Source organism: Branchiostoma lanceolatum, chromosome 13 (genome assembly GCF_035083965.1).
Source record: "Branchiostoma lanceolatum isolate klBraLanc5 chromosome 13, klBraLanc5.hap2, whole genome shotgun sequence".
Classification (NCBI taxonomy): domain Eukaryota; kingdom Metazoa; phylum Chordata; class Leptocardii; order Amphioxiformes; family Branchiostomatidae; genus Branchiostoma; species Branchiostoma lanceolatum.
In genome coordinates, this window is record NC_089734.1 from 8,277,581 (window position 1) to 8,294,233 (window position 16,653).

General features: G+C 40.0%; 1 protein-coding gene across 5 annotated transcripts in view; it reads right to left on the reverse strand.

Moving 5' to 3' along the window:
- Nucleotides 1-12,793, reverse strand: part of LOC136447908 (amyloid beta A4 precursor protein-binding family B member 1-interacting protein-like) — a 49,491-nt gene extending 36,698 nt beyond the window's left edge. The window contains exon 1 of one of the 5 annotated variants that reach the window (XM_066447041.1): nucleotides 12,623-12,793. In XM_066447041.1, the coding sequence (XP_066303138.1) occupies nucleotides 12,623-12,624 (2 nt within the window). In that variant the 5' untranslated portion in view covers nucleotides 12,625-12,793. Of the gene's footprint in view, nucleotides 1-2,032; nucleotides 2,162-9,058; nucleotides 9,080-12,323; nucleotides 12,523-12,622 lie in introns of those variants that run through there. The other 4 variants (XM_066447042.1, XM_066447047.1, XM_066447045.1 and 1 more) reach the window with 4 other exon arrangements.
- Between the last annotated feature and the right edge of the window lie 3,860 nt (nucleotides 12,794-16,653).

The following is a 16,653-nucleotide window of genomic DNA, read 5'->3' on the forward strand; positions in this document are numbered from 1 at the left end:
TCATACATTTTCTCTGTACAGTTGATGTTTATGTTTGCCAAGCTGATCTACTGTGAAATTTGTTCTCCTCCTCTTTTGTCACCAGCTTTATACTATAAAAAGCTGCTGCAGTACTCTATATTTGGACTCGTCTTTATTCATGTTCACTACTCATTGAATCTGACCAATAATGTCCTTGATCTGACTACTTCTAAGGAACATCAAAGCAGCATGTGATTTAAATACATGTTTCATAAAACACTTCACCTCCTTGCATGTACATTTTTGTATACATACAATTTTTCTAAATACACACTCACTCTCTCCCATAGCTTTTCTAAATACACAGAAGCAAAATTTGAACTTGACATCCATAAGATAGTATTTTCTATTAGGGTAAGACAAACTGTGTTCCCTTTAGATAAGTAACTTGGTTTTGAGATATTTGGGATTATGGGTAAACAACAGTTAAAACGGTTTAATCACTTCTACATGACCAGTCAGTGATTATTTTGGTCCAACCGGGACAGGAAGAGGGTGAAAGGTCACTCCGCAGGCTTCCTGTAGACTTACAGAAATAGCTTCTCCATTCATGAGGGAGGCAGCGGAAATACAAAGCTATGTTTACTTACGGAAAACCCTTTTTACCCCCAAATTTCAAGACACTTCTTGCTATCCACTGATACCAAAAGTAAAGACCTATGTTGAAGCTTCTTTCCACAGTACCAGTAACCCTCAATGTCACCCAGAGAACAAGTGTTTGACCTGGTATTGATTTCCACTCAGACATTGTGACGTTGTGTCTGATCCCCGCAATAAAGACTTGGTCGTAAGACATCAGTGAACGTTACCTTCCATATACATGCCATGGTTAGAGTACACATACTCAACTACTTGTTCACCCTATGGAAATATCATGTCAATCTGGACATTCTATGGAAAGGAAGCCTTGAATTAGTAGCCTTGAATAATAAATCACTGCAATTATAGATCTATTCTACCGTCTGGTATACTTTTCTTTTCCATCCAACAAATACAAACAAAACTTGCAAGAGCTGTTTTACTACAGAAAAGAACATTATTGTGACTAGCCATTAGATCTCTATCATTCCTATAAATTCATTGACAATCTACAGCATATCAAGCCATAGAGCATACAGTATTCAGTTCCCAAGTCCATGTTTTCAAGAAAAAGTTAGCAAAAGCAACACTCAGATTTCAGAACCTTGTGGTATCATGACTTACACGAAACTGACGTGATTTTAAAGCTTCTGCGCACAGTTGGTATGCCCTCTATCACCTCCAACATCTACTACAGGGGGTTGGCACAATCAACAACCATCTATTATTCAGTGCCTGTTTTTGCTTCATGCTGTGACTGGCTTTTGCTAATTGTTGGTAAACTTAGTTATTTTAATCATACTCTAATAATTCTGCAGATTTAATGGTACCTTTGATTAAACCAAACAATTCTTCATTTAATTACATGTAATATCCAAGAACCAAAATGAGAACCAAAGCTTTAAATGTAATATGTGTCTTGCTTGTAAATAATGTAAATCAGAAGAAAGCAATACTACATGATAGTACACAATTATGATACAGAATGCTGTAATAATCTCAGGATTTCCCAGGCCCCTGTTTTGTACCTTTGTAATCAAATCAAAAACTGTTATGCATAATTAAGCCTAGTGATGGGATGACCTGTCAACAAATACATAATTTTGTATGAAATGAATTGTAATTTTCAAAAACGTTGATTTCTAACAATATTGTAGGATCACAGTCATCACTGTATAAAAGCATTACAGTAAAAGATTTTAGAAATGTGACACAACACACCAATTCAGTGTTCCAGTTCTATTACAGGAATGCCGATAGCAAAACACAGTAGATGGTATCTGCAAAAGAAACCCTACTAAATAATTCAAGGAGGCTTTCACCATCATAAACTAGAGATTTATCCAAAATACCATGTACATACAAATACTTCCCAAATGCATTTGGTATATCCCATACATTCCACTTACCAAAACTGTAACGAAAAAGTCACCTTCAGAAATCGGTCCCGATATGTAAATGAAGGTCGTATCTCCAGTGCCCTTCAGCGGAGCCAGCCTTGTTTAGCAGGGAATGTCGCCTGGCTAATCCTCTGTTAACTAACTCTCAGGGGGAGGCTAATTGAATTCCCAAGATGCCTTTGGGAAAACTCCCATGATGCTTTAAAACATTTTTTGAGCCCCAAAGCAAAAGCTGGACATTGATTTAGTCGTTATCTAATGACCTATGACTAATATGATACAGTAAATGATACATTAATACAGGAGAAATTGCTGTTATCAATTTGCATTGTGAATCTTTCAATTCCATTCATATAATCTAAGTTCATTACAATTTCCATTGTTGAAAAGCCATAGATTTTATATTGTAGAAAGAATTTTTAAACGTGTGCAACAAAACTACAGGTTGTTACACATACAAATACCAACAGATTTACAAAGCTTTAAAATGGTTTAGCAACATGACAATCAGATTACTGAATGTCTGTTTGTTTAGAAAGACTGTAACACTTTTATGTACTATTCCAACTTTATTCCAGGTCACAACAGGAAGCTGGTTGACTCAGATCAGCATACACAGCATTCCTGAGGTGAACAGTTGACAGGTCACACCCTTATTGGGAGCTGCTTCGGCACTTTACCATGGTACATCCCAGTACGGTCATCATTCATCACCTAACAAAAACCTATGCACAAGCAAGTGTGAGAGGAAAAGAAGGAAGTACAGTATTGACACTTTTCCATGCATTGCAGATGTGGTATCCAATTCTTCTTTTGGCTTTTGAAAAAACAAGTGCTTTTGCAAAAAGCTGCCATTTTCGCTCAATGAACATGATTATGTACACGTGCTTAGTTGAGGAGTATATTATAACGGGATGTGATATTCTTAATCCGTCACCCTAGCCCTTAATCCGTTAACATAAACTTAAATCCCACAGGATAACCCTTAATCCGTCACCCTTGCCCTTAATCCGTCACGAAAGCCTTTAATCCCTCAGCATTGCCTATGATATGTCACCATAGCCCTTAATCCGTCCCTTTAGCTCTTAATCCGTCACCTTCACCCTACATCCGTGGTTATAAACTTTAATCCGACAGCATAAATCTTAATCCATCACCAGAGACCCTAATTCGTTACCCTTTCACTTAATGCGTCCACCTTACCCTTAATCCATCACCATGACCTTTAATCCGTCAATATAACCCTTAATCTGTCAACATAGCTCTTAATCCGTCAGCCTTGCACTTGATCCGTCAGCATATCCATTAATCCATCACCACAGCCCCTAATCCGTTGCCCTTTCCCTTAATCTGTCATTATAACCCTTAATCTCAATCACCCTAGCCCTTAATTCTTATTATAACGTATAGTACACCTTTGGAAAATGAAGGCAGAAATGACATACATGAGATATAAATGACATGGCACGGGTCCAAATTATGGTTGTACATTTACCAAGCAACCAACCAACCAACCATACGTAGAAGCATCCATTGAATGGTGTTTTACGTTATAATGAACAATGAAAAAAAATTAGACATGGTTTGGATCTAAGATCATAATATAAAGACGTTGTATACATCAGACGGATGTTTGAAAAGAAAAAAAAAAGTAAAAAAAAAACTTCCCCTGACGGATTCGAACCGACTACCTTCGAGGCCACACGTCACGACCTTCCACGAGGAGCTAGTGGTACATGCCATACTAGCACACTACTTTATAGGTATATAATGGTAAAACCTCTATGCATGGTAAAATTTTTTGTCATTTTCTTGACAAAACTAGTTTCTTCTTGTTCAGTTTTGTGGTATAGATGTAATATGGCCATGTATAAAAACATGGATGTAATGTACTACCTTCCAAGATCCATGGATCGCATGTAATTTTCGATACTGTATCACAACTCTATCAAAAGCGACACCTTACGATTTTATTACGTAGTACATGGCTGCAGGGTTAATCAAGATCGTACCATCGTACCATGGTTGGTCGGTTTACGCATTCACCATATGATCCCGTTTCAATATCCATTTTCGCGATCATTCGCGAAAATGGAAAAAATCCTACATATATTGTTATCAGACCTTTCCATTTTATAGCTGTGACAATATCAATATTATCATTTCAAAGGTGCTTACACTTGTTTTCTTACCCTTTTTCATTCCACATGTTCAATGTTTACAGATAACAAACAAATATATCTCTATATCCCAATATATCTTTGTACCGTCCTCAGTCTGAGGTTTCGACCGACTGCACCGACTACCATCCCACTTTTCCTAGTCTTTTCAAAACTATACACCATCAGTCAGACTCTCGAAGAGTCAAACAATGGTGATGTCAATCACACAAGTAGAAACTAACAAAAAAATTTTCCTTATACACAATCTTCCAGCTGTATATTCATACACTACTAGGTCACAGGTGGTCAACACAGGCTGGCCTACTTCATGTTGCTATGCCAACAACAGACACTGACACCTGTTACCATGGTAACTGATGAGAAACACAGGTTCTCCTGTTTTGATTGACAGAACAGGATTTGTGCCTTGGGTTGGTATGGGATGAAATATCAGCCACAGATATGGAGGGATTATTTCTTGAGGAGTGATAAGTTACAGAAACAAATCTCTCTTGGGTGAAAACTTTAACTTTCTGAGCCAAATTGATGACAACTTGTGCAAGAAGATTTTTTTTACAAACTAAATAGAAAATAGCTTTAATATACAATCTCTCACTGACAGGGGCTGATTGGGCTTGACCAGCAGAGGGAAGCTAGAAGTGCGGCTAGAATCAAAAAAGGATGTACCTTGGCGTGTGTATTGCTATTCTAAACTGATGAATGTATATTACTGCAGTTTTAGTAATATTTGTACCGAGGAACACTTCCTCTTCTTTCACAAATGTAGATATCACATAATAGGTTTTTTGCTGCCCTCAAGTCTACCGTCCAATTTTGTTCTCTACAGGGAAAAAACGCAGCCGAAGCAGATGTTTTGTTTGCGCTTTACTGAACTGTAAAAGTATGACCATGCCATATGGCACCAAACTGTTTTCCAAATTTAAAACTTTCTACTCTTTGTCGTGTGAAGCAAAAATATTCTAAAGACCTTTTAAAAACCCATGGGGATAAGGAGGTTTAAATAATTTCTGATCCAACCTTTAGAATAAAGTATACACCATAAACATTATGCAAATCAAACTTTTTAGACAGCAAAAGGCTTAACATGCTATATGCAACAAGCTAAAGCTCCTTTCAGCTTTATCACTAAAATGTCCATTTACTAATGTAATCATCTACTGTAGAGACAATTAAGAAGCAACCCTACATTGAAAGTTGACATAACAGAATATAGATTTTCCTTACCTTCCATTACAATGAAAATATTGCATACACCCGCCAAGTAGAGACGCCACAGAACAAACTGGGACCACAAGGCTTTACAAAATATACGACTAGCCAGGTTGCCATCTGCCATTGAGAAACACTTACCATGGTGTTTCACCATATACACAGTGGACACAACACAAAAGTCTGGGATAACAACATGTGGTGGCTCCAAGGACAGGGTCAAAGGGTTAACAGGTCTGCCAACAATAGGACAACATGTGTGGGGAGTTGAACAGGTTGGAGATAGAGACTCAAGTGGTGCATTTGTTTTCTGAAGTGTATGCCAATGATATTGTTTAACTATTATTTTAAGGTATGATTGAGTTTCCTGTCATTATCTTCATAATCATACGGGGGTAGAACACCTGGACTAACTCCACTCTTTCTCTCCTATCTTCAATAATGTTTTTTAAAAGACCATAACTTGTACGCTGTCATCCCTGGCAATTTGGTCAATTTACCGTAAAATTCCTATTTACGTACGCACTTTTTAAACTTTTCAAGTTGCAAGCAGGTGCTCCAGGCCGACGCCAAAGTCGGGGTGCGTACGTTAGGAGGGGTTCTTCCTCGGAAAAATCGCATATCAGCATGAGAGTACGGTACATCTTCATGAAAATGAAGTGTGGAATGCTACCACATGCTAAGAGGTTTATATTTTCTACCCAGAAACATTTTCTCAGTAAGTTGAACATAGCGGGCGGGCCGCTACACTGTGGGCCGACAAACCGACGCTGTATATCACCCGCTATGCTGTTTTTTTCACCCAGCGTAGCGGCGAAAAAAAGACAAAAATACCGTAGTAAAAATGCAAAGGCATGCGCCTCCGCTGTTTCGTAGGAAGCCATCCAGCTATCAGCTCCAAGGGAGGTGCCAATTACTAAATTAGCACCCCGCCCTACCGCTCCGATCTTGTCTCGCCGCCCCTCCCACCCGGGAAAATCCCATTGCGGCTCGTGTGCCGCTGGCAGCATCGCGCGAAAACGTAAACAATAGCCGAGTAGGTCTCCATGTGCACAATCTGCGGGGCGGTTCCCAACTATTAGAACAGCCGTAAATGTATCAGGCTCCGGGGAATCTCCTTATTTGGAAGTTAATAACAGTCCGCAGTTGATCAACACAGAAGCTGTTTTTGTTAAAGATTCCTGTCTCTGTCAGCGCGGAAATAGAATTAATTCTTAACTGTATTTCTGACAAATTTCTAGAGCAAGGTTTCGTCATTTTCCCATTCATAACAGCGAATTAATGCACAGAAAATTCATTTTTACAAAGAGAGGAAGATGAAGTTTCAACTTATTTAGAAGCTTCGCCATGATTGGACGATTCGGCTACTGCAAATTTGTGGCACCGCCCACAAACCGCCGACTTCCTTTTAGCAGACTTTCTGCCGCCGACGTCGCGATGGTCGCGACTGTCATCAAAGGCTGCCGACTGTCAATCAGCGGCAAGTTTGTGGGAAAACGCGCGAGTTGGATCTCCGTACTACGTGCAAGGAGGCTAAACAGCGAACCTCTGGCGTTACGTTCCCTGAACTTTCCGACAGCGATGCTTGTACAAAGTTTTTACGGAAGTTCCACGTTATCTGTAAGACGCAGAACAGCGGTTTCGGCTTCCTGGAACGGGCCGGCGGCCTATATACTTGGGGGAGGCGGGTGACGCGATTTCTTAGAGTTAGACGGGCCAAGGTTCGCGGCAAGGGACTTTTGTATTAGCACTTTCGCCGCCGACCGCCGAGGGAAGATCGCCTCGGCGGCGATTTTTCTGGGAACATGCCTGCGTTGAAGCGTAGTATACCAGGAATATCGCTTCCTATTTCGCACCGATGAGAACTTCTGACAGCTACGATTGTTGCGCTTCGACTTAGGACAGCCGGACACAGCCAGAAAAGGAAAACTGGTATCGACTATTGATATTGTTGAGTAGCTAAATAAACTATGGATATTGTTGTTTCTGAGTTTCAAGTTGTCTTTCACCAGAAATATTGTATGTCAAGGTCATGTGGAGAAGTTGATTGACTGCCACGATTATCATAAATATGACCCTCAAAACTGAAAAAAAAAGCCTTCTCAATAGCCTAAAATGCAAGAGCTTCCCCCACCGGGGCTCTGCCACTGGACCCCGTCGCAGGCTTTAGGCAGCCCCCGAACCCCTGCCCCGATGCTGTGAAAAAAAACCTGGCGAGAACACTGGTAACCCTTTAAGTTGGTAAACATCATCGGAAGGATGATCATTCATGTCATACAACCTCTTTAACTATCCACCGAAATGCTGGAGAGGGGGTGCGTACGTTAGGAGGGTTTTCCCCCTGAACGTTTCAACTCACTGAGTCAGGCCCGCAATCGTCCCCAAATCGGGGGTGCGTACGTTAGGAGGGGTGCGTACGTAAATAGGAATTTTACGGTAAGTCTGATCTGGACGTCCAGCTCGTAAATAACCGACCGTCTTGGCCTCAAAAGCACCAGTTCACTTGCCAGCTCACCCTTGTTCTTGTAGAAGCGTCCTGAAATCTTCTCTTCTTGATAGACAGAGCAGGACTTTGTCTAGGATGGTGCCCAAGCTATGCTACATCTTTCCTGTCCTAACATTTAGGACACTTAAAAACTGACTTGACTTGAAAGGCAAGTTGCTGGTGGGGAGGGGGGCCATGGGGGCAGGCATATACTTACCTCCTATTTGTCCTTGGGACAATAGCTTATAAGTGGTGGAAACTATGTCCAACTCAATGAAAGAACAATGGTGGCTTTTCAGCAAATATCCAGACAAGCTGTCTGCTAAGCCATGCATTTCAGACATCTGTCCTACAGCCATGGCCACCTGTCTTCAACATTTACACATTTTCTTACAAAACCTAAAAAATATAAGACCAAACGTCATCTGGAAAAAAAGTTCCACACATCTTTTTCTTTGATGTGACAATTTATGATTTCTGTAGCTAAAATTGGCATAAAAGTTGATATAACAACACAGTAAATGTTATCTCCATAGCACGTCGGTGTTTTCATGCAATGGTGGACATAATTACGTTGTTCAGCCAAGCAAACTGATGTTAACGCAATACAAACTCCATACAAATAACATTTACAAAAAGTTATACGGGAATTGTGATTGGATATCGTTCGCTTCATGCTTGTGATTATTGCTTTACAACATGAGTTGCTATTCATAAAGGCAAGAGAAACGGGCTATGCCATTGTTATTTGGAAGGTGGGCAGAATCAAATATCCCTTTTATGTCAAAAGATGTAAAAATCATCATCCTGTCACTCTTCTACTTCTCAGTCTTCTGCACACAAGCCACTCATTTCCGGTATGTTTACTCTGTAAGCATGTTTACTTTGGAATTAGACAAAACAACAAAAACAAAGCCAAATTTAGACATCTTGGCCTACATTTTGGACAGCTCAATTACCACATTCATAAGTCTATTAATTACTGTATAACAAGATTATAAGCACAGCAAAAGAAACATTTAACAAACCTAAACCCAATGATTATAATGGTACATCATCTTATAATGGAAAGTCAATGATGAGTGAGTTATCATAACTGATTCAACGGTTATGAAACCTTTAAAACCAACGACAAACAGAAAACGAGAGCAACTAATGACCAAAAACAAGCTGGTACTTACTGTTACCTGTCACTTTCTTCCTACCTCTTCAGCGCACCTTGCAATGGTACCGAAACCACCTGTAAAGCCTAATTCTTTCAGACTGAATCCTCACTAAAGCTAGTAATGTCTGACTTACGCAACTCAAAAGATATGTATTCGTTGCAGCCTTGGGGCAACTGAGACCAGACAAAGTATGATCCAGTGAAGTCTACTCACCTGTAGTAATCGCCTAATTATGTCTACCCATGTAGGTTCTTTCCAGGCGCTCTACGGAAACCACACATTTCATCATGGCTTCCTGTCTGTGCGAAAAGGACCTCGCAGAGTGCATTTTTGTGCCATACTGGTATTCCGCAATTGTTGACTGGACAAATGCACCCCTGTTGGTAGGTCAACATTATCCAAGGCCAAGGGGGCACAAGTGGCGAGCACTCAAGTTTAGAACAACTATGGAAGCTCCATTCTTCGGCTAGAAAACAATGTGTTGCTTTATGTTAAGCTCAACAGCGTACCTTTTCAGCTTTCAAGTTAGTTCATTGTTTGAGGTCGAATGTCAAAAATGTGAACCCTAAAGACTAGTAGCAGTGATCCAATTACCACTTATTCTTCTCCCCTTTCCAAGTAGCAACTGAGGACCATTTTCAACCCTTTCCCTGCTGCCCAACCCCATAACTAATACAAATTTGACACCGAAAGACTACCTCAGATTGGACAAGGTTAATTAAAATCACCACAGAATTTCTATTCACTAGACTATATCACAATTCAGTCTATCAAGAATTAAATAAGAATTAGGCAACTGGTATAAATATTCCTTTGGAAATTTCCACACACAAAAAAAAATGTTCAAGAAGTTCATGAATTAAAATATGAGCAGCGCTAGATACAGGTTTAACCACAGACTTGTCAAACTTCCTGCCTTGTGTAAAGATAGAGATAAAGCCCAAAGGAAGTGGTGTAACACAGTACACACCTATATCCTCAATTCCAGGGATAGTTTAAGGTCTGTTAGGAACATCAGACGTAAAGTTTAACTATTCCTGGAATTGAGGACTGTTATATCAATTTTCTAATGAGCAATCTAGATAGGTATCATAATGTAATACAAATATTTGATTGATAAAATAGAAATCTGATACATCTGCATATGATACATGTATACCTAAGTATGTATATATATGTACCTTCAAAAGTTTCATATAACAAAACAGTACTTTCAGTTTGTTCTTTTGTACCCTTCATTCATTCTTTTGTACCAAAAATTTTATTGGAAATGTCAAGATAATACAAAGTTTTATATATCATTCAGTAACCGAATGAGATGGTGACAGTTAGAGCTGTGTACCAATACAGTACCGGGTACAATCAATTAGGTACAGGTCCAAAATACCTGACCCTGCTGTATGTACTGGACCTGACTCAGGGGATGGTCACTTTGACAGATAAAATTACTATGAAATTACCGTGGCAGTGCTCTAAAGCCACTCTAAGTCTAAAAACACATTTGCATGGCTGGAGTCAAATTTTCATCTGGTTTTTTCTTTATAAAAATAATACCTAGCACAATCAAATATTACATTTTTACCAGTTCAAACATGCTTTTGTCCTTATTGAAAATCTAGCATTTTCCAAACAACTAGTTTAGGTACAGGTTCAGGTCCGGACCTGTACACAGCTCTAATGACAGTCAGAGATTATTGGGCTTCAATGATCCAGGCATGACATGTCCACACCTGCTTCATCATATCTTGCCAGATTTTGAGATCCTGATAAAAAACTTCTCAGATGTTTACATTTAGAGGGAAAGGAAATTAGCTCTAATCCAGAGATAATCCGGATTAACTGATACATTCTCCAGACATGCGATTTAAACTCAAGAAATTCAGAGTTTTCCCCCATCAAAAATTCAAATGGCATGTGTCAATACAGAAGCATGTCAACACACATGGCTTTGTCAAGTTTGTGGCTCATTAGTTAATCGTTGAATACTATCTGTTATCTCACTCCATCTTTTGTTCTAATCAAGGACATTACATAATGTCCTTGTTCTAATTGATCCCAGATTTGCTATACTGTGGCAAGCAAAGAAAAAATAGGCCAATGTTTTATAAATCTTTAGCTCTACAAGACAAGGATGTGACAAGGTCAAGTTGGGCGAAACTCTACCTTCCTTTTATACATTTAGTCTCTACCAGACTACCATGCTGGCTATAGTATAGGGAGAATATTCCAGGGAGTTTTGCCATCAGAGGGATTCATTCACAGGTGCAGTTCCTACGCAGGCGAAATGTGATCTTCACCGTGGACTGTCTCTACTGGTGATGGCTAATCATTCCTATTTCTGCCGAATTCTACGATCCATACGTCCGAAGGAGGGCCTGGTGGAGGCTAGTATACATATTTCGAAGGCTGTAGTTATCAAGCAAATTAACTAGAAGGCATGGAGGACTATTTCTGGAACTGGAGGAATTCACTGTCCAGCTGTCTCAACATTTAACCCTCTAATTACCTGGGGTGGGTTAAAGTACAGGATACCACAGCCCTGACTCAAGCCCTAGTGGTCTGGTTTTAGGTACACCAAAAGTATCAAATTTTCATCTCATTTGTCAAGCAATACATCGTGTGGCCATTCAACACATTTCACACCCCAATATGTATGTGATCACTAGAAGCAACAGTTGATTTAAAGAATACCTGTTTGCGTGGTTTCACCCGATCTTTGTACATTTTGGACTACAGTACAGAGGAGCAGATGAATAATAATTTTATCGGTATGAACCATCAAGCACGACTATTGCCAGGATATGACTTTTACATAATTTCAATCTTTGACATTGATAAACATAACTATGTAGATTGCTACAACGTTATGAGTAACAACTGCAAACAAATATCACATGTAGAGTGATTATAAAGCATAATTTTATCATTACACGGTTTTTCTGTTCTTCCAACAACATAATTCTCCAGAAACAAACAAAAGTACATGTACTAATCTTTAAACCCCCATGCGGACGTTTTGACGAAAGCAATGAATCACTCCCGCATACTTGTCTCCAATTAGACAGCCTGACCCTGCACAGAAAGGTGCCCCACTTTCCCAACTTCTGACACTAAACGTACCAAAACAAACTCTCAACTAGCGAATCCCAGGGCGACGTGTAGTATAAACGTAGTTATCTGGGGCTTTCGGGTTTTCTTTTTATGATTATACACAACATCTGTTGAAGGAATGGGTCCGGAAGAGGGGAGGGGGGCACAGTTGTAAAACTGAAAGACTTACCCTCCGGAAACTTGCGTTGTGTGGAAAAAAACTCAGATCCGATCCCAATCTGGAAAGAAAGTCCCTTCTCTGAAGTGTGAACACAGACTGGAATGGATTAGGTCTGTCAGCGAGTCGGGATTTTGCGGATTTACATGACAATTCAAGCCATCTGGTGGCAAACTTAGTCGGGGGTCTGACAACTGAAAAAGTCGGGTTCTAAAAAGAGGGCGTGTGTGCCGTCCTTGGGTGCCGTACAAACACAAACATGCGGCGATCCCGCCAAAAGAAGGGACCAAAGGTCACTCGGAGGTACTTACATAATGGCCGGGAGTCCTGGCGCTGGGTTCTCCTCCTTTCTAAGGGTGTACGGTCGCGGGAAAGGCGGGAAATGTCCGTAGATCAAGTGTTGTGATGCTCCTTCTAAGTTCAGCTGTGATTTCGTGGGCGCACTTCCGGTCCCACAGGACGTCCGTTCAGACTCCTGCCCCGTCTGACGTCACTTCCGGGTTTCCCTCTCCAGTCCCCACCCAACTTTTTACGTGCCCCATATCACGGACCAATACAAACATCAAAACACAATTGTCATAACAAAACGCAAATGTCATACCCATGGATTCTATCGTACCGTAATAACGAAGCCCTGCCCTCGAATATAAGTTACAGCATACACATAGATTTATGGATTTTTGGTCCATCATATCAAATGTACTTTTTATGAATATAAGATGCCATATGAAGATAGATGATATTCTTGAAAGGCACTTTGTTTTTCGATTGTTTTGTACATGTTCTGCGTATTCCGTGCCCTCATTTTTCAGATTCAATGATTAAGAGGATCTGAATGCCTTCACACGGTTTTCCGTGTGGGTTAGCCGGTGTTTCGGTCCAGGCTCTAATTCGTTGTTGTAAATTAAGCGTAATTGGTCACTTTGATTCTGCGTAGCACGTTATTTGTAATCCAGAATTCATCGTTATTCTCCTTATCGCGACGATATACAAACTGCCAAATTTGCCCCGAAGTCCCAACGAAACGTCAGGTTGTGTTGTGTTCGTAGCCTAGTAGTTTTGCCAATTGATATAACCGTACCCGTACCAGAATCTAGCTAGCGTAGTACAAAAAAAGAATATTCTAGCCAATTAAGGCAATTTACCATTAACTATATTAAGGAGTTGGCAGCCTTCTTATTCAACATTAAACATTGCCAGCCGCTGCCAACATGCAGACCCTCAATTAACACTCTGAGTCGAGGAAAACTTATAAAACATATGTTTATGTTATGATATCTGAATGTATTTTCTATCGCTCTCTTTCTTCTAGATTGCATTGTAAGATCAAATTTACATCTTGTATCACAGCAATGTGGTTGAACTTTTCATGCTTTCTCAACTGCCTTGGTTTAAAATCTTTAAGATCCTGGAGGCTACTCCCATATTCTTTAACGACCAAAGTCTTTTTATTTGCCTGGCCTATCTGCTGTTGCCATCACCTGAACCGTAAATTAAGCTTTGCATTGACGTAGGCACCAAAAGGTGGCGCTGTAGCATGTGGCCACGTTTATTCTTAAAACTTTGCTGCTGCTGCTGCCACAGGTAAGCTGCAGTATTTTAGTCAGTCGTAAAGTGTCTCTTTTGAACGTTGCTGACTGCGCTTGGGCCACGCTAGGTACCTTCGCCAAGAGTGTTATGTTTTCGTACTCTCCAAGCAGAGCTAGGGTTTCGGCTGGTTTTTGACGTGTTTTTAGGCGTTTTTGTCATGCCTTCTACTTTGTCATCGTTTTTGTTGTGTCGCCAACCCGAGGTTGGCGACACAACAAAAACGATGACAAAGTAGAAGGCATGACAAAAACCCTAGCTCTGCTTGGAGAGTAATGTTTTCGGTGCCATTCAGAGGCTGTACATCTATCTCTCTCTCTCTCCCTCTCTCTCTCCTCTCTCTCTCTCTCTCTCTCTCTCTCTCTGTATATATATATATCTTTGATCTGATCTGATATAATCCAATAATCCATGCCAACTGTGAGGACCGTATATTGAATAATCAAGGAAACATTTCCCATACGTCACTCGCAAAGGTTAACATCATTTGGTGAAGGTATGGGGTCGTGGACCTCCAGTTGTGACATAGATCAGGTTGAAGTTATCATAATTTTGCCCGAATTTTGCACATTGTGGCCAACGTTGCGTAGTAAATAAGAAAAGAATTGCGTGAAACTCTTGTCTGAAAATGTTGACTTGATGGTCACGAGTTGGAGTATTTATCATGAATGATGAATTACTACATGTAGGCTTTTCCCACCCACCACAATAAGGACAAAAGGTTAATCTATGTCCTATTATGTATTATATAGGTCAACATATCAGTTTAGATAGGATTAGACTACACGAAACTAGGCTAATACTAATGATGTGCCGAAACATTTTGACGGTTTAACCAGTTGATACATACGCCCTGTTGTGACAGAGAACTAGCAGACATCTGCGTATTTTGATGTTAATGTCACCATTGGATATTGTTTTATAAATGAAAAAAAAAAGAATAAAAGAGTCTGTATTGACAGTGATTTATTTCTCCATTTTTGAATATATTTATTGATAACACGGCCATACAATGATAAATGGAAATCCAGAAAGAAACAACAAATTCAAAACAGATTGTGAGTGCATTTCAACTGTCTCGGGTGACAGTCGGGTCCAACATATCTAGACATATATCATAAAGGCATCGTAGCATTGACATGCACGTATCATTTCTATTGTTCCTTGTGCATGCAGTAAAGACTATTGGGCATCAATGTGATTATACGTATATAGAACTGTGGCAGCATCCGGACCATACACTAGCCTCCAAAACCAGCGAAAGCTTCTTAGATACAGCGGATTAAAAAAAACGTTAAAAAACAATCCTCTCTTCTTACATAACAACCTTACAACAGAACCTTACAAAGCTGTAGCACGCATGTAGCTGAACATGTCTCACGTAAAGCTAGAAACACAAAGTACATGAAGCAACGTTACTCAATATTCTGTACTTCTTATTAATCACGGGTGCAATCCAGACTATAAAGCTATATCCAATTCCAATAACACCGGAGTATTCCTTCCATTTATTCTTTGCATACGTCGAAACACTCTCAACTGTATAAAGATGATGCGGCCGCGGCGGCAAAATGAAATCCCTTGAATTATATCATATACAACTGTGTCAGTATATTACACTCTCCAAGCAGAGGAGTGGTTCCGGCTGGATTTTGACGTGTTTTCAGGCGTTTTTGTCGGGTTTTCTACTTTGTCATGTTTTTTTTAATCTCTCGAAACCACACGTGTGGTTAATTTAGAGGGAAGAAAACATGACAAGGTAGAAAGCCCGACAAACGTGTGGTTTACAGAGAAGGAAAAAAAACATGACAAAGTAGAAAGCCCGACAAAAACTCCTGAAACACGTACAAAAACAGCCGGAACCCTTCCTCTGCTTGGAGAGTAAGTATATTCCAAAAAACATGTGAAAAAAAATCCAACCAAACCATTTCACTGAGTAATGGGAAAGAACATTGACCATGTAACAAGTGGTATGTAATGGCCGTGCTTAGTGCATGCGTCAGTACGCGTGCTCCTCTCCGGTCCTGGTAATAGATTTCAACAGCCTCGAGTAGTACGTAACGGTACATGAGGTTGAAGACCAAAAGTCCAAGTATAGAACTCTCATGTCTAATGATTGTCAATAGTCCTTCGCATTCACAGATAGATATCCTCTGTCACAGTGTCGAGGACCTACAACATAATCCATTCTGTAACAGATTGTACAGGTGTCAGTTTGGCAAATAATTTCCTCCCTACTCTATCACTAGATTAGCTGCGTAGTTGGTCGTTCCTGGTCCATTATCTGAACTAGGAGAGAGGTAATGGCACTGTGATTGTCACTAAGTGTGTGTCAGGCGAGCTCAATACTCGTACTCTCAGACATGACATAATGCCAAATTTCAGTGGCTCGTTGAAATAGGAAACAAGATGACATGTAGCCTTGAGTCCAACGACTGAATTCACACACCGTCGTCATTTGATTCATAGTAGAAACTTACGTTTTAATGTACATTATTTCATAAATTCTTAATTCTCACAGTTGCTTCACAGTATTGCATTAAAGCATCTTAATTGCAAAATTGCAAAATTGTTTCGAGAAAGTAATATTGTTGATAATAATACCTGTGGGGTAATGACTCGCTTTCAGTCGTCTCCTTCAGTTTCCTTCCATTAAGTTCAGCATCGTCTGGATTTTACTTAAAAGTTTTTCATTAGTGATACAACGATTCGAATGCCGGAACGCCAATAAAGAGCAAAGTATCTTTCATAAACC